Source organism: Diabrotica virgifera, chromosome 4, assembly GCF_917563875.1.
Source record: "Diabrotica virgifera virgifera chromosome 4, PGI_DIABVI_V3a".
Taxonomy (NCBI): domain Eukaryota; kingdom Metazoa; phylum Arthropoda; class Insecta; order Coleoptera; family Chrysomelidae; genus Diabrotica; species Diabrotica virgifera.
The window spans coordinates 102,834,537-102,854,412 of NC_065446.1; the positions used below are offsets into that span (position 1 = coordinate 102,834,537).

Here is a 19,876-nt window from a genome sequence, read left to right on the forward strand (position 1 = left end):
TAAACTGATGATAAAACAAAGTTTTTCTAAAAAAAAACAATAAGATGGATGCAAAACTCAATTGCAATGTATCGATCAGAAAACTGAAACTTAAATAAAGCTGAAGAAAAAAAGATTGATTAACATTTGAAAATCTAGTTGTAAAAAGCATTTCAAATTAAATAAATAATGAAAAAGTGCTGTTTTTTTATTTTATTTTATTTTACTTCTTTATACTACACAAGCGGCTCAAGTTGTTTTTAACGTAAGATTATTACCTACTTTATTTTTGTTTTCTATTTGTAATTTTTTTTATTTATTTACGTTGAATATTAATTTGTTTTGTATACATACAGGTTAGCGAAAAAGTATGGCAACACGGTAATTTCTCAGAAACCGCTAGAACGATTTTTATAGATTTTGGTGGGTAAGGGTCTTCTGATGTGGCCGATATTATACTGGTAATTACATTGTTGCTAAATCTTTCGTTTTTCTGGAAATCTAATGAACTTTCTTATTTGAAATGGAACACCCTGTATATTTTTTGTGTTTTGAAGGCCTTAAGAGATGCTGATTATTTTTCATGTAATATTTCCGATACCTAAATGCCATAATTTCGGAGTTATTTTATAAAAAATCAATTTTTTCGGCCCGGGTAGACATTATTTTGTTATTTGGATCATTGGGAACAAAACATTTATTTTGTAATTTTCCTCTAAAGTTAATCATTTCCGAGTTATAAATAAACAATTTAAAACTGAAAAAAATTTAAACATGACGATTTTCAAGGTTCAAAAACACAAATAAAAAAAAAGAATGTGTGTGTACTTTCAGTGGCGTAGCTAGGGTGGGGCGGAGGGGGCGGTCCGCCCCGGGTGTCACCCATTCGGTGGTGACACCCGAGACACCCGATCGCAAATATCACAAAAGAATCAAAATACAATTCGATATTATTTTGTGAACACACGAAACCGAGAAAAGTTGAGGCCAAAGTGGCATTTCTTGGATTTTTTCCGTTAAAAGGAAAAAAGCAGCTAAATTCTCTAAATTCGCTAAATTTCTCTTCAAACTAGCGAAATTCTCAAGAAGTTTGGAATTGATGGTTTAGAAATATTATGAAGTGTCGTTCACAGGGATACGATAATGCAGCTGTTATGAGCAGGGCACATGGATGAATACATGCTATTAAAAGCAAAAAGGCCATTTTCGTTGGATGTATTGATCATTTAATTAATTTATATGGCCAGCACTCTTTTGTACAAAATACCCTTTATATAACATTTTTCGGAACTGTAGAGGCAATTTTCAATTTTTTTTCTGCTACCACTAGCTGCTGGGAAGTGCTTATTAAACACAGCAAAGCATCTTTTACATGACTTTCCACAATGCGTTAAAGTGCTCACTGTGCTCCAATTAAAGTACTGGCAGGACATTTTGATAGTTTTGTTGCTGCAATTGACGAATTATATCATCAATAAGAAAATTTAGACACCAGAGGTGCTGCACATAACCATATGCCCGATGTGTGTAATTTCACATTTCTTTGTTATATTTTCTTTTGGAATGATGTACTAAGAGAAATAAATTTGTGTCAGATTGAATTGCAAAGTTAAGTCATAACCGTTGATCAATCATGCAGCCACCTAAATAGGTGCATTTTATATTTAAGACAACGTGGTCATATTATAGCTGAAGGAATAGATATTGTCACGAAAAAATATGAGGACGACGACATTCCTACCAAAAAACGAATTCAGGACTCGCACTTCGAGCCGAACTTCAATATATTTTGACCTATTCAATATTGAACTTGAAACCAGATCAAAGTCCATTCATGACGTGGCTTCATTGTTCGAGATGTTCAACAGTTCAAATTAAATGTTTCAACATTTTGTGACTTTTACCATGAGGAGGTATCAGAATCAGACCTCCTGCTAGAAATACCAAGGCTCAGAAGACAATTACAAGCGGCCAATATTACAGCCTCTAAAGGGTTAGCTGTAGACTTTTAAAACATTCATCGTGGAATTGGATTTCATCGAATCCCTCCCAAACTTATTGGTCGCATTAAAATTGTTTATGACCATTTTTGTATCGGTTGCTTCATGTGAGAGAAATTTTAGTAAGCTTAAATTAATCAAGAATTACTTGCGAGCAACAATGGCACAAACAAGGCCAAATAACCTCGGTTTATTAACTGTGACTCTTAATTTTTTCATTATTCAAAACGTCTATTGTGTTTTCGTTGATTTTAACAATCTTCATTTTTTGGATTTGGGATGACACCATCGATAACCGCCCCGGGTGTCACCCATGCTAGCTACGCCACTGTGTACTTTGTAGGCGCGTAAGAAGTTATAATACTTCTATTATAATATAATCTAACTTCATATTATGATTTCAACGCAATCAATATACCTATCAACTTTAAACAGTTTTTTTGTATTGTATTTAAATATTAAACTAATTTTAGAAAGAACAAAAAGAATACCAAAAATTAAAAAAAAATTGAAATTACGAAGTACCTAAATTCAAGCTCAAACCTTCTTCTATCAGATCCCTATTCGAGGTGTGCAAGTAGAGGGGATACGAGAAACGATCGTGCGTGAATAGCGGAGAAATATTGCAACTTTCTTAAATAATTCATATTGTCAATTGAATATGTCAAATTGACGTATATTTCGTACTTACTGTCATTGAAGAAGAAAAATTATATATTGCTCCACAATATTGATATGATATGCAATTATTATATTATAAAGGTAAATTTAATTAATTGTATTTTGCTTGCAGTACTGCATTTTAATAACTAATTTTATTTACTACATACAATTGTTTACGTTTTAATAACATAACCTGAATGTTAATTTTCCTTCTTATTATTTTTTTGGACTATGGCCTTGATAATTATCCAGTAACCAGGACTAATTAAAATTGGCCAATATAATTAAAAGTGCGAAAAATGTTGCTGAGCGCAGAAACCAGGTGTCGCTTTGCCGAACTTGCACGGTCCCAATAAGAATTTTTGACACGTTTTATTCTAAAACATTTTTTTTACTTGTTAATGAGGCGCATATGAGCGGGCGATATGAGCATTAACAACTAAAGAACAATGTTTTTAAAATGAAACCAGACCAAATCACTTATCGGTATCTAATACAATAAGGTTTGAACTTGAATTTAAACACTTCGTAGTTTCAAAAATAATATTTTTTATTTGTGTTTTTGAACCTAGAATGTCATTACCACTATAATATCGGCTGATTAGAAGACCTTTACCCACCAAAATCTATAAAAAATCGTTCTAGCGGTTTCCGAGAAATTACCGTGTTCCCATACTTTTTCGCTACCCTGTCTGTTCCACTTCTAGAATAATTATGTGATATTTGATTTAAAATGAATTCAGGAATTTGTTTGCAATTTGGCAACAATGTCAACTTATATCTCTGACGTAGATAATGACGTACATCGGGATTTATACTGAATAGTCTGTTCGCTAAACTCAGACGCAACTTTTTTAGATATTTTAGTCGGTAATTTTGCCAATTTTAGTAAAATTGGCAAAAAATTATTACAAGGTAGTTAATAATCACTAAATAGATAGTAATTTTGCCAATTTTTGCAAAATTTTCAAAAAACAAAAAAATTATCGACTAAAATATCTAGCCAGTTGCGTCTGAGTTCAGCGAACCGACTATACCAACTTTAATACAGACCTTTAATACAGACTAGTGACCTTAGACAAGGAAAGGGAGCTAGTGACAGTACATGACAGTCACTGTCAGTCTGTTGTCACTTGTCTTACTTTTTTGTATTCGTGACGTGACGTTGACGGCGTTGTGACGTTGACGTTTCTCCGCATCTTGTCAAAAGTTGTGGAGCGTTTTTCGGTTTTTTAATTTTTTTAAAGTATCCAATTAAAAGACATTTTATCCCAAATCCAAACTATTTTAACCACTTACGCTATTGTTCTTCCATTCATACGTACTATTTACTTTTACCACACTGTTCAAGCTACTTAACCCTAATTCGTTTTTTGTTTGCAAACATAACTCCTATTTTCTTGCAAGTTTCTTCAAATAAATCCCAAATGAAATTAATTTGAATATATTTTAGTCGCTTTTATTTTAAAATTTGCCTGATAATGTCAAAGAGACATGCCGAAGAGGCGGCTAGCGGCAGCCAGCCACCTATTAAAAAAATTCACTTTGAGCCTCATTTGATTGGACCGGTTTCGACACTGGAAGAGATGGATATCAAAGTTCTTCAATTCCAGAACAAGAAGTTAGCACAGGTAATATAACATTTGGTATAATTATGTCTCTATCCAACATTAATCCAAAAGGTATCATAGATTACTAATTGTATGTCATATTCTCATACTAGATTTAATTTACTTTTTGTAGCCTTCTCTTTCATGTTTTTGTAATAAATATGTTCTATAAATCCACCTAGAAATACTAATATTTATATTTTGTCTGCCCATTTTTTTGTTTCAGTGCTAATCTTTCCTCTGGTGATTAGTCTCCTGTTATTATGAGTATGACTTCTGTCTCTCTGTATGTTGATTCTATAGTTTTACCGCTTCGCTCTTAGATTAACCTCTTATATACATTCTTCTAAATATACAACTGTTTAGTCTACAACATGTTTTACCGTGATTAGTTATGTTAGTATATCCAGTTTATTTTTGCTGTCTAAGGGCTGGTTTCACCAATGATGAATAGTAGTCTATTCCATGAATAAAGTTATTCAACCAATAAAACTGGCACATGTATCTACTGGTGTTTCACCAACATCAAATAAGACCTATTTTATTCATTTATCAAATAAATTGACAAGCTAACTTCGGTTTAAATAACAAAGAAAACTTGTCAGTTTAACTTTAAATTATCAAAATTGTATTGAAACACAATAAAAATATAATCGACTAATAAATTTTATTCAACCAATCACTATTCACCAATTTATTTGTTGTTGGTGAAACCGGCCCTTAGTGTATTGTTTATCATATTGTATAATATATATTATAGTGGATTTTATGTCTCGATTATCTAGGTATTTGATTGATTAAGGGCCGGTTGTTCGAATGCTAATCAAGAAGTTGATTATAATCAATCATTTATTGTAATCAATTTTCTTGATGGGAATCAAATCGTGACATGAAAAATACATGTATAACACTAATCAGTTATTGATTGTAGGTAAAACAGTAATTAAAATATAGCCGCAGCTCTTAAATTCTTAAAAACTGCTTATTATTATTATTGATTTGTAAGTAAAAACAAGAAATTAACATCAGAAAGAGTTTAATTATGTTTTATTTTAAATTAAAACCAAAATAATAAAATAAATCAGTCAACATAACCTCAAAATGCGACATCTGTCAGAAGTACGCTTAATCAAATATAATTGTAATTAAATATTTGATGATGATCAGTTTTGATTAGCGTTCGAACAACCGGCCCTAAATGTTGCACCCCATCATGTAGTCTAGATCAGCGGTTCTCAACCTTTTTTACTCAGCGACGCACTAACGTACTCCTTACAGATTCGCGACACCCTTATATGTACAAATTTTTGCTAGTGGTAGGTAAGTACAGATGAATATATTAGGAAACAATTACGGATTGGTACTTTATTGATTGGTATAACGTGGTATATACCTAATAGTTAAAAAAATTGTTGAATGCATGATTGGTATATTATAATAAGTAAAAAAATATCATATTCGTAAATCTCGCGACACACCTGATAGGTTCTTCCGGCACACCAGTGTGTCGCGACACGGTGGTTGAGAACAGCTGGTCTAGATCCTCATAGCTGAATATTCCTAATTTCTTTTACAGTTAATATTTTTTTCTGGTTTCAATAGTGCTCCATTCTACTTTATTTATACATCTTATGTCTGGAAAAAAGTAAGGTTTCTACGATGTTATATCTTCTCAATATTATACTACGAAGTTGAATCCTGGACACTCACTGAAGCGATGCAGAAAAAACTTGAAGCCTTCAAGATCTGGCTATACAGGCGAATTCTAAGGATATCATGGATGCACAAGATAACCAATGAGATTGTTACGAAGAATAGGGAAAGAAATGATATACACTAGAATTCCGATTATCTGTGCTCCTCGGGACCGGACGTGGCACGGATAATTGAAAAGCACGGATAATCCGAACATTTATTTCTTATGCATTATAATATATATGTATGTATTACCTACATATTATGTACCTACCATAAAAAGATAACAGAAAAAATAAATCTAGCACTATGAATATCCTCTCGGCATATAGAGTTTCCGTCGAAAGATTTACAGTGGCGCTATTTTGATAAAACCTCAAAAATGCAATTTGGGTAATAGAAAATCATAGCACTTATAATCCACAGTCCGAATAATCAGGATTCTACTGTATATGATTAAAATGAGAAAGTTAGAATATCTCGGATACACAATGAGAAACCTCACTAAATACAAATTACTGAAAATAATCGTTCAAGGTAAAGTATTTGGAAAGTAGGAATTAAGAGAAGAAGAATATCATGGTTAAAGAACCTGAGGAAATGGTTCTCCACAACAATAACTAATCTATTTAAAGCGTCAGTTAATAAAATAATTATAGCCAGAGAATGATTGCCAATATTCAAAATGAATAGACACCAAAAGAAGAAGAATTTTTACTTTGAGAGAAAACTCACATATCTCAAAAAATCCATATACAGTAGACTCCCTCTATAACGAGTACTGAAATGGCAGACTAATTACCTCGTTATAGCTGTGCTCGTTATATCAGACAACAATAATATTGTGCATACATATGAATATGTAGTTTTCTAAGACCTTTACTTTCTATAGTGAAGCCCTTCCAAGCAATATTAAGATGCTAAATATTGTTTGAGTGATGCTTTTGACAGACTTGGTGGATAAACAGGATGAAGTTGACAGACAGTGGACTTTATTACAACATTGACCTCGATAAACACACAGATTTTATTCATTTCTGTATACAGGCAGCTGGGATTATCACGACACCAAAAACAGGTAAAAAAGCATGTTCTTTGATCTCATTTTCCCTTGTTATAACCAAATATGCCTCGTTCTAGAGGGTTATAGTTTAATAGGAATTTCGTGGGACACCTAATGTACCTCATTATAAGCGATAGCTTGTAATATCCATGTTCGTTATAGAGATAGTATACTGTAATAGAGAAAATTACGGAAGGAAGGCTTCAGAGATAGTTTTTTACATGCCAGTAATTCGAAAAGCCGAATATTAGCCTGATTGTAATTTTTTTTTGTTAAGTGCTTAACACACTCACCAGAGTTAACTCGGTATTAAACTAAGTTTCTATTTTCGCATAACCGAGTTAACTCAGGTGAGCGCCTGAGGGTATTTGTTATGTTATATTTTTCCGATAAGATATCCCTTTTTTTACTTTAGATTATCTAATGACAATAGTCTTGTTTGTAGCTTATTTTACTGTAATAAAATAAATAGATAATTTTGTGACATATTTTTGCAAATAAATCGGTGCGCTAAGCAGTTAATTAGGTATGTATTATCTCCTTAAATTAAATTTAAGGTTTATTTCTATCTGGTCCATTACTATATTGAATATAAGAAGGTCCAATGCGGGTCTAAGACAATTCAATGAAGACATACCCAAGCTATTGTTATATATCAATCCTCTCTTCACTATTATGTAATATCTGCAGGACTGATTTGTCAGCAGAGGAGTTAACTATTTGTTTTCCAGATAGAAAGAAGCAAGAGAAACGGCTCTGAACTAAAACCTAACAATTACAGATTTTACATTTTTCAATATGCTTCTCAGGTGGTAAGGGTTGCCAAAATGAAAACCCTAACAAAAATAGTGGGGAAAAGGGAACATCCATAAACTACGTCGTTGAAAAGGGGGTGGGGGGTCTTTGCTTATTACGACGGTATACGACAGGGGGGAGGGGGCCATGAGTGCACATCCGACGTCGTTTGATGTTCACGAATATAAAAAATATACCCTATTTTAGGATTTAACAGAATTAGGAAAAAAAGAATAAGTAGGTATATTACTTTTATCGCATACTTTTCATTTCGTTTTTATGACTCACAGCCTTAATAATATTGCTAGCAGTTTTGTACAGAATAACAAACAATAAAACATTGTTCTATGTATTTAAACAAACGCTTCTATACAGAACAATGTCTGGAAGCAATAAAAATATTAAACTGTTCTTTTATTTACTGAATACTCTGTGTGAAACAATTATTATACAAGAATGAATAGAAATAAAATATTCTATTTTATTTAGTTAGTACATTGTATTTATACTTAATAAAAAAAATGGTATTGAAATCAAAACAAAATAAGTATCAAGATTTATATGATGCAGTTAAGAAAGCATAGGAACTCAGATAAAAAGTATTGTCTTCTGTCCCAATAAAGCTAATTAGTTGTACAGTGGATTGAGAGAAAAAAGTATGCGGATATTAATGAGCTACATAGTAATACTGATTTGGATACATTCGTAAATAAACTTTGATAGCCAACTTTAAAAAATCCAGAAATAACATGGAATTTAAAAAAAAATCACTAAAGGGGGGGGGGGGTTATGAGTTGTAATTGCGATGTCAGTATGAGGGGGGGGGGTCAACTGTAAACGACGCTTTACGCCAGAAGGGGGGTATTAAAAGTCCAAAATTTTTACGATATAGTTTATGGAAGTTCCCAAACAAGAAGAGGCAGGGTGAGAAATACAAACATTAGAGAGCAATGCAAAATTCAAGATATTGTAAGATGGGGAGGCAGCACAAGAGGATGTGGTACAACCATGTAAGACGAATGGATGAGAATAGACTCCCAAAAATTGCCCTAGAAAACAAGACGCCCGGTTTAAGACCCAGAAGACCACCTAAAAGATAGAGGGATAGTTGGCAATCTACCTCCCAGGAAATTATCCAGAGGCAACTTCAGAATTAAATAGATCGAAAGATCTCCAAGAAGTCAAAAGAAGAAGACATTTTTCAATATCTCAGAAGTTATTCTTCAGTATTTGGTGAAAATTGTTTGTCATTGTTTTTGTGTAAGTTTGAGTTAAGTGGGTAAACTGTAGATTTCAGATAAATTTCAGAGGATAATCCTGTATAATAGGAGTATACAAATTTAGCATATTATTATGTGGATGAAATCAATATCATAGCAAAAAGAAACGTGGACCTCGTCCAATCGTTCACAGTATTGAAAGTAGAAGTAAAAAGAATGGGCTACTCGTTAATACTAGTAATACTAAGTAGATAAAGTTCACAAATAAGCAAATAGCAAATCCTGAAGATCTAACAGTTGGAACATATACTTTAGAAGGGCTAAGAAAGTTCATATATCTTGCCAAATATGTATCTTACAAATCAAAAAAGTAATCCAGCAAAAATAAACAGGTGTATATATCTAGCAAATAGAGCATACTATGGATTAAAGAGTCTCTTAACATCAAACATTCACAAAATATCGATATACAGAACTCTTAAACAGAAACCCGTCCTTGTTTCCTAAATTAGAAATAGTGGGTGTTGACAAAAAGCAATGAATAATGTATAAGCTGTTATGAACGTAAAATCCTTAGACTTACTCAACTTACAAGAATATGAAAATCGAAAACTAAGGTAAAGGATAGGAAGGAATGGAAGCTTATCCTAGAACAGGCCCAGACCCATTATGTATTGTTTGTACAACCAATGATGATGATGAATCGTGTGCAGTACTAAAATTAGCAAGAATTTTTTTTTGCATGAAAATTGGTCCCCTGGATACAAAAATCAACTAGTTTTTAGATTTTTGATGAACTGATGAATAACTTTTTTATTACAGAGAATTGAGCAGAGATGTAGAACTGAACAAGAGCTGAGGCAAAGAATTGAACAACTTGAAAAAAGACAGACCCAAGATGATGCTATGCTCAACGTCGTCAACAGATACTGGAACCAACTTAATGAAGACATTCGAATTTTATTACAAAGATTCGATGCCGAAACGGCAGATGAATCTGAAACGAAAAGTATGATTTAAATATTTCACTTATATCCACTTGAAATACTTATACAATATCATTTTCAGATGAAAACGAAGCGACGACTTCCTTTTTGATGCAACTATCTACGTGGGATAAGGATGAATTAAATGACAAACTTGCCAATAGGGTGCAAGTTTCAAGGAGGGCAGTGGCAAAAGTTATTCAAGCCTTTGATAGATTAATGCAAAGAAATGAAAAAATTACTTTGGCTCTCAAAGGAGAGTTAGAAGGCCGTAAGTATATAAAAATTTATATATTTAGATAGTTTATACTGGCATTTCTGTTTATACAGGGTGAGTCACCACTAACGGGACGGAAGATTACAGCGAAATGGTAAAAGATTTGAAAAAAAATTAAATTGAATAGTTTGTAAGTTGATAAAAGCTACATTTTAAAATTATTTCGAAATATACAGGGTGCCCCAATAAATGACGGCGTATCAAAGTTATATTTTTTCTTATGGAACACCCTGTATTTTATTGCATTTTTAATTGTCCGCAAAAATAAGGTATAGTTTCATAAGGCTTCCCTATACCTATGTACAAGTGTTCTGAGTTAGGTTGACTTTTCTTAAAATGTAAAGTATTAAAAGAATGCTTATTCTCAAGTTATTTAAGAAATAATATAAACATTACTTTTACATCTACGTAGTCGGATATGGGTTGAATGTATTCCATACAGGGTGTTCAAAATTTACAGTTTCATTATTGAAGTATTCAATGTGTCATATGATGCTTATTTTAAATGGAACACCATGTATATTAATAAATAATTATACTAAAAAAATTTACCTCTTTCGAATGGTATATGGATGTCCTATACCTAGGTGTCATAGTTTTTGCGTAATTTACAATTATTTAAATTCTTAATCTGTAAATCGATTTTAAAACAAAAGATGTAGTTAATTAATGTCATTGTATGACATTGTCAGTTTATGACAGTACGGTCTGGTAATTATCAAAATTATAAACATCTGTGTATGATATTCAAATTTTTTTTACCTAAAAATGGCTTTGGCAGAACCAATTACATTCAAATTTAATTGTTCCTAAAAATGAATAATCACGCTATCTATGAAAGAGTAGACATGCTACTTTGCATTGGGGAATATTTTTAAAATTGTTTCTTCGCTTCAGCTTCTAAAGTTTACGCTTAAAAGTATCCTGATAGAAGAGACCCAAAAAAAGGACGTTTTTGAGAGATTTCTCGATAGATTCCGTGCTACTGGTGTTGTTGCATAGGTACGAAAAGTTAAATAAAAATAAACGATTTATTTTTGATGACGTCAACGAACTGGATGTCCTGCTTTCTGTTACGGAAAACCCAAATAATAGTACCTACGTGAAAAATTTCGAGTCAATTGGAAATCAGTCAAACGAGTGTATGTAGAATACATAAGAAAAACCACTATCATCCGTATAAAACTCAACTACACCAGCATTAGACAGAACAGGAACGTTTAACTTTCCGTTTATAGACTTTAGAATTTGGAGAAGATCCTGATTTTTGTAAGAATGTATTGTGTACAGACGAATCTCCCTATTTTTCATAATAATCGTCTAGTTAATATTCATAGCTTTCATTTTATTATGATACGGTAAACAACATTTTACTGTTGATCGCCAACATCGATGAAGTGTTAATGTTTGGGGCAGTATTCTGAGCGAGTACTTGATCGAGATTCGTGACCCATATTTTTTTACGAAAATCTGAATGGAGCAACTTTTTTAAATTTCTTAAAACAAGTTTTTTGGATCCATCTTAAAACCTTCCACTTAGCGTGCGAGCAAACATGTGGCTCCAATTGGACGACGGAGTTCCTGCTTACTTTTGACGTGATGTTAAGAACAACCTCAACATAAAATTTAGAAATAAATGGATAGATATATTCGGTCCATATATCTAGCCACCTAGGTCACCAGGATTGACCAAGATGAATTTTTTTAAATGAAGTTATATTAAAAATATTGTAAATGCTACACTTTCTATCCTACTACTTCAGATGATATTTTTATGAAATTAAGAATTTCAAACGCTTTTGAAAAACGCTACATATTTTTATTTACAACTACGCTCTATAACAAAACTATGCCAAGATGATGGGTTTAAAAATTGAGAGTGACTAAATATTTTTAAAATCGATGTACCGTTTAAGAAAATTGTAAATAACGCAAAAACTATGACTCCTAGTTATAGAACATCTATATACCATTCGAAAGAGGAACCTGTGTTTAGTATAATCAGTGATTAATATACATGGTGTTCTAATAAAATAACCATCATATTATGCTACATTGAATAATCCAATAATGAAACTATGAAACTGTAAATTTTGAACACGCTGCAAATAAATGTGTAATAATCAATCATGGAATGCAGTAATTATAAGATAATTACCAGACCGTATTGTCATAAAATGAAAATGTCATACAATGACATTAATTAACTTCATCTTTTGTTTTAAAATCGATTTACAGATTAAGAATCTAAATAATTGTAAATTACGCAAAAACTATGTGACCTAGGTATAGGACATCCATACACCATTCGAAAGAGGTAAATTTGTTAAGTATAATTATTTATTAATATACATGGTGTTCCATTTAAAATAAGCATCATATGACACATTGAATACTTCAATAATGAAACTGTAAATTTTGAACACCCTGTAGACAAATGTGTAATAATTAATCATGGAATACATTCAACCAATATCCAACTATTTAGATGTAAAAGTAATGTTTTTATTATTTCTTAAATAACTTGAGAATAAGCCTTCTTTTAAAACTTTACATTTTAAGAAAAGTCAACATAACTCAGAACACTCTGTACATAGGTATAGGGAAGCCTTATGAAACTATATCTTATTTTTTGCGGACAATTAAAAATGCAATAAAAGAGAGGGTATTTCATAAGAACAAATAAAACTTTGATACGCCTCCCTTTATTGGGACAACCTATATATTTCAAAATAATTTTAAAATGTAGCTTTTATCAACTTACAAACTATTAATTTAAAAATTTTTTCAAATCTTTTACCATTTCGCTGTAATCTTCCGTCCCGTTAGTGGTGACTCACCCGGTATATCTTGTTGTATCTTTATCCACATATACTCTGTTGTTTTTATTTATCTACCATGTTGAGTTGTCATCAGGGGCGTAACAGAGGCCCCCACAGCATGAAGCTTGCGGGGGCCCCAATATATCAGGGGCCTCATCTTGTCGTCTAATATATGTAAAAATGTGTTATTGCTATATTATTTTACGCATGCATACGCAACGTTTTTAAGCAGTGCCTGGAAATGTTCAAAAACTTCCCTCGATTCGATTTACCAAAGAATGCAGAAAAACGTCCAACAAAAATCGCCTACTCTAAAAACGTTATCGGTGAATAGGTGGGCATCCAGATTTCAAACTCTGCTTGGTGTAACTACATGAAAATTTTAAAAACACTGTCTAAAATAATATTAACTACCACAGATCGTGAGTAGAGAATGACAACTAATAATTAAAAAAGTAAAAAGGAACAGTTTGAATTTGTCTTCGCATCTATTTTACAAAATAGTAGTACTTTTACATAACTCTAAAGAATTTTTGTCAAACCTTTAGGCAAAACGATACGTCATTTTGCAAGAATCCAAAGATTTTGCTGCTAATTGTGGCTTTCCCTGTACTTTTAAAATCAAAAGAAATATAATATAGAGTAGGCGTGTTTTTTGGAAATCTCGATGTAGTCATTGAACAAATTCAAGCTGGATTTATAAGTATGTACAAAGTGAACAACGATTTTAAAGTGTTACATCTCAGAAGTGGATATATTTTCAAATCGGATTCAGAAGTTTTTGCAGGAGCCAGTAAATTAGTTGCTGCGTACCCGTCAGATTTAAGTAATGAGTTTTTGGAGCAACTGCAATTTGTTAGAAAATCATTAAGGACACAGTTGGAATCAGCGAACTCAATTTATGATGCAGCCAAAAGTATTTTTATAGATTTTCATTGCACTAGTGCTTGCATGTTGCGTACCAGAAGTGTGTCATGCTTACACCTTGTTTTCAACTTGTTATGACCGCTAGTTCAGAGCGATATATTTCTAAACTTAAATTAATAAAATCATATCTTCGTAGTACAATGTCAGAAGCACGGTTATCTTCTCTAGCGCTTATAAGTATTGAAAACGAAGTTGCCCATCAGATAGATATTAATAAAATAATTGTAGATATATTCGCTGATAGTAGTGCACAAAGAAACTTGTTCATCTCATAGAATAATACTATGTAATAATTTAAAGTGTGTAAGCGCAAAATTTCGGACTAATGCTTTTTAAATGCATTCGTTTTTTTTAATCCTGACAAAACTTTACCGAGGGCTGAAAGTTTAGAATAAACAAAAGGTTTCTTTTGAATGGGATATTTGAAATTAAAAATCATACTAAACATTCTCTTTTTTTTTCACCCCTGTAACTTATTAAATTAAACATTATAGAAGCTTTCTGGGTTCATATGTTCATTCTGCTTTTAAATTTTTCAAAAATACATATTAGTTTTCTCAGGATTCGAAAAAAATGAATTAAAAAAAGCGTTGGCACGAAATTTTGTGCCTACGCTCTCAATTTTTGTTCTATTTTTTCTATACCAATAAAAATCATACTCAAATCATCATCAAAAAACATATACGTTTTTGTTACACAAGTCGCATTTAGTAATTTTTTAAAGGGGCCCCATTTCCGATTCTGCGGGGGGTCCCCGACGGAGTTTGTTACGCCACTGGTTGTCAGTCCTGAACTGAGATATATCGGTTGTTTTGTCAATGGTTCTCTTTACGACTTTCTTTTTAGAGGAAATACCAAATCTAGATGAAGCGATTCGTCAGACCAACATACAGCTCCAAGCAGAAAATAGAAACCTGCAAGCACTACACACCACCCTACATGAAAAATACCACACACTAAGTCTAAAAGTAAGTGAACTGCAGGATACCGTGACAGCAAAAGAAACCGAGAATGCAGAATTTAAAAATCAAATTGATGATTTGCAATACGAACTGGAGAAAGTGAGGAATAGAAATGATAAATTGGAAACTCATCTTGCTGAGGTAAGGCATCAATTTTTTTAACTATTTAATAAGACTATTTAGGTAATGATTTTAATGTCTATGTATTTGGTCAGTTTGTAATTATAATGTGGTTGATAAATTTTCAGGCCGTGGAAAAACTTAAAGCTTACCATCAGCTACACGGAGACCCAGCTGACAAGTCCGGAAAGGAACAAAAACCTCAAACTCCTCAAACTAGCGTGTCCCAAGCTAAATTGGAAGATTTAATCAAAGAAGTAGAAGAATGGAAGGAATTGGCCAATAACAGACTGCAAGAATTAGACAAACTACACCAGACTCACAGAGAAACTCTGAAAGAAGTAGAGAAATTGAAGATGGACGTAAGTTGGAAACATCTATAATTTTTTTTGTTGCTAACATTTATACCTTTTTAGATTCGACAACTTCCGGAAAGTGTTATTGTTGAGACTACAGAATACAAATGTCTGCAGTCTCAATTTTCTGTTTTATATAACGAATCTATGCAATTGAAAACTCAATTAGATGAAGCTCGACAACAACTGCAGACTAGTAAAAATGCGCATTTAAGGAATATAGAAATGATGGAGGTAAGGCTAATGTTTTATTACTCATATGTTCACAAATCGTCTAAGATTTTCTAAATTTTAATTTTATTTTTGATTATGTTCAATTATCTTATAACACAACGAGAAGTCTAAGGATCCTAAGATCTAAAACTTCTATTGTTGGAGCCAAAATTCTGGTGACAACCTAAATCCGATAAATGAAGCAGACTAGGGGGAATCTAAAATTGCATTTCACAACCCGTCAATTTATCTAGGTAAAAATCCAACGAATTTTTGATTCCTAGTACTCAAAATATACTTCGAAGAAAACCTAAATGCAGACAACGAAAATGATCACACCGAGACAATATAGGGCTTTTCATCGATTGTCATTTGTTTCGAGCTTCTGTCATATGTTGTATAATCTGTGTATAATATTAATATACACGGATTATACGACATGTGACAGAAGCTTGAAACAAATGACTGTGAATGAAAAGTCCTATATTATAGGTACGGCAGAGCAGTACATTGAAAATCCGAGTTATGAAGTAGTTCAAATAATAAAGAAACTAAAAAACAATAAAGAGCCAGGAACAGACAGAATTTCAGCAGAATTACTAAAACATGAAGGATCTGAACTCTGGGGAAAATTCATTACCTAATAACATTAATATGGACCAAGGAGCAAATGCCAGAGAAATGGACAGTTGTCCAATATATAAAACAAACAACCAAGTCATTGGACAACCAATATATAAAAAAGGAGATAAGAGAGAATTCCAGAATTATAGGCCAATTATATTCATAAATGTAATATACAAAATTCTTTCTGGTTTAATCTACAATCGGTTATGGGAATACTCCGAGAATATAATTAGTGATTATCAAAATGGATTCAGACCAAATAGAGCCACTACAGGTAATATATTCATACTATGAACGATACAAGAAAAAACTTATGAATACAACGCAAAAGATGGAAAACATATTAAGTTGTGAGATAAAAAGAAATGAAACTAGTAGAGGTGAGATATTTAGCGATAAAAACCTATAAACTTACATTCTATTTATTATTTTCCACCTTTAGACGTATCAGAGGAGTATGTCAACTAAAACTGTCACAGTGGCAGTTGCCAAACTCGTCCGATATATCTAAAGGTGGGAAACAATAAATATAATGTGAATTTGTAGGTTTTAATCTCTAAATCTCCCACCTCTACTAGTTTCACTTCTTTTTATCTCACAACTTCATATGTTTTCCATCTTTTGCGTTATTATGCCGGTTATTAGCGCGCTCATCACTGTATAAAGTTGGATTTATAGTTTGACGTAGCATAGACGTAGACGTAACGTAGACGCACTGGAAAATTTCAGCACCGAATTTTGTGTACTCTTATTTATAAATGAACGTAAGCGCATCCCGCGACGTAAGAGAAACGTAACGGAACGGAAAAGATGACCGACTTTCATCTTCTACAGTGCGTTTCTTACGTCTGGCCAATAATAAGGAAGAATTTTGTTCTGTCACTCAAAGTGGACCCGCCTCCTCATCCCTTTTGTTTTGTATTTGTAAATTGTAAAATTGTTTGTCAACATATTCGAATTTTGTTAATTATTGTTACAATGTATGTTAAGTTATTAATTTAATAAAAATATATCATAGTGTAGTTTCAATATTTCAGATAAATATGAGTTGTTTATTAGCTTGTTAATTCGGGGTTATCCACACATATACGATAATTAAATCCAATGAACATTTTAAAGACACAAGAAATGAAACAACATAGTTGGAAATTCCACGGCACCAAGGAGCATACCTTCGTTTATTTCCTAATCCATTGTAACACACAAAACGGATAAATATTTTAATAAATAATAGTATAAATAAATAAACACAAAATTCTGTTTACGGTTCGTATAATTTTTAGGCTATGTTGTTGGTTGTTGAATTAAGTCACTGTTTCTACTCATGCGCAAAAATTCCGCTGCGTTAATTTATAAATTGACAAAATATTTTCTTACGTCTGCAGTCCGTTTCTTACGTCTACGTTGCGTCTACGTCTACGCTACGTCAAACTATAAAATCCAACTTAATACGTATATGGACTTTAAACAAGCTTCTGATAGTGTGAAAAGAGACAAAATGCTGGAAGACCTTCGTAATCTAGGTATAGCCGCAGTCAGAGTAGATAGAGAACTGACCCCCCTATTTGACATCAACATCGGAGTGAGACAGGGAGACTCCATCAACCATGCTATTCAACCTAGTTCTTGAGTCAGCCATCAGAAAAACCAATATAACCGGCCATATAATAGTCGAGGCATTGAAGGATTGAAGTGTCGATTTTTTTTGCAGTAAGACGGATTTTAATGCGGATTGGTGCGTTGGATTCGTGAGAATGTCAGGAAATTTTGTGAACTAATGTAATGAATAAGAAATCTCAAATTGCATTTGTGCCTAAGAAAAATGCATTTCAAGAGTGCATTTTGAAATAGTGGGAAAAATTGACCCAATTTTCTTACTCGGGGGGTTTTTGGGGTCGCTGAAAACGAATATGAGGTCAGCGAGAGTGTGCAAACTACCTGGTGCCTGTAGCGGGTGTAATAAACGTCTTCCTCTGGAGAATTGTGGTAATTTATCAAATAATTGGCTTAAACTCATTACTCGGGGGTTCTTGGGGTCGCTGAAAATGAATATGAGGTCGGCGAGAGTGTGCAAAGTACCTGGTGCCTGCAGCGGGTGTAATAAACGTCTTCCTCTGGAGTATTATGGTAATTTATCATATAATTAGTTTAAACTCGTTACTCGGGAGTTTTTGGGGTGATCTATTTTCTTCGATGTAACTATAGTGATCGAAAAAGGTGGTATTTTTATTATAAATAAACATAAATTTTTATTATTATAATATATTTATGGTTAAAAAAGTTCATTATACAAAATTTATCGTAATTTATCTTTAAAATTCATTTTCTTCATCATTATCATCTTCTTCTTCATTATGCCTTCCTCTCTCGAGTCCAATGCAATATATGTGCAATCAGAGCCTGCACAATTTTTGCAGGCTAAATTACAAACTAACCCATGCTTCCTGCACCCGCATGAGTTGCCGCAGTCTGACTTACAACTACAGAATATTAAATTTAAAATGTTTGGAGGACCAGGTGGCTGAGTCATTCTAACTGGAATTAATACTCTATTTTGTAATTCCCATCCCCAATCGGTTGGGTTCATGTTACTATCCTCTCCATGCAGCCAAATTTGTGTTTGTAAATATACCCTTTTTAAATGCTGGGTAAATGCATCAACAGATGAAAGAATTTTTCCAATGACAATCTTTTTATTTTTGGCAATAGCCATTAAGTACATTCTGTATCGGTAAGTTTCAGCTAATTGGATATTACTCAGTTTAAACTGCTCAGGAATATTCGCTTTCCTGAAACTTATCGGGGCATTGTACATAGCCATAAGAAGTTGGCAGCCGTGTTCAATAATTTCATTACGGGGTACATCCTTTTCTGTAAACTTTTTTGCGTGTACCGCAAGATCTGCATACTTTTGAAAAGTATTAAAAAATTTAGCTTTTCCTTGATAATAAGTTGCCGATACTGTATCACACCCTGGGATAGCACGAAGCAATAAAATGTTTTCTGCAATTGCAGGTAAATGTTCCAGACTCTTCGAAGAGTATAATTCTGCTGCACTAATAGGTTGAGCGGGTTTCAAGAAATAAATATCAATATTCTGTGGTGTAAGAGCAGTAACCAAAACGAGGACATCGGTATCTTCGGCAACAACAACCACTTTTTTAGAAGACGTTTAATACACCTGCTGCAGGCACCAGGTAGTTTGCACACTCTCGCCGACCTCATATCCATTTTCAGCAACCCCAAAAACCCCCGAGTGATGAGTTTAAGTCAATTATATTATAAATTACCACAATACTTCAGAGGAAGGCGTTTATTACACCCGCTGCAGGCACCAGGTAGTTTGCACAGTCTCGCCGACCTCATATTCGTTTTCAGCGACCCCAAAAACCCGCGAGTAAGAAAATTGAGTCAATTTTTCCCACTATTTTAAAATGCACTTTTGAAATGCATTTTTTTTATGCACAAATGCAATTTGAGATTTCTTATTCATTACATTAGTTCACAAAATTTCCTGACATTCTCACGAATCCAATGCACCAAACTGCATTAAAATCCGTT

At 32.9% G+C, this 19,876-nt stretch overlaps 1 protein-coding gene across 2 annotated transcripts in view; it reads left to right on the forward strand.

The window, feature by feature from the left end:
* Positions 1–3,810: 3,810 nt before the first annotated feature.
* The window catches only part of LOC114326703 (E3 ubiquitin-protein ligase Bre1), a 62,136-nt gene continuing 46,070 nt past the window's right edge, over positions 3,811–19,876 (forward strand). For both annotated transcript variants that reach the window (XM_028275122.2, XM_028275123.2), the window contains exons 1-6: positions 3,811–4,273; positions 9,848–10,034; positions 10,094–10,282; positions 14,884–15,140; positions 15,248–15,481; positions 15,536–15,709. In XM_028275122.2, the coding sequence (XP_028130923.1) occupies positions 4,124–4,273; positions 9,848–10,034; positions 10,094–10,282; positions 14,884–15,140; positions 15,248–15,481; positions 15,536–15,709 (1,191 nt within the window). In that variant the 5' untranslated portion in view covers positions 3,811–4,123. The remainder of the gene's footprint in view (positions 4,274–9,847; positions 10,035–10,093; positions 10,283–14,883; positions 15,141–15,247; positions 15,482–15,535; positions 15,710–19,876) is intronic.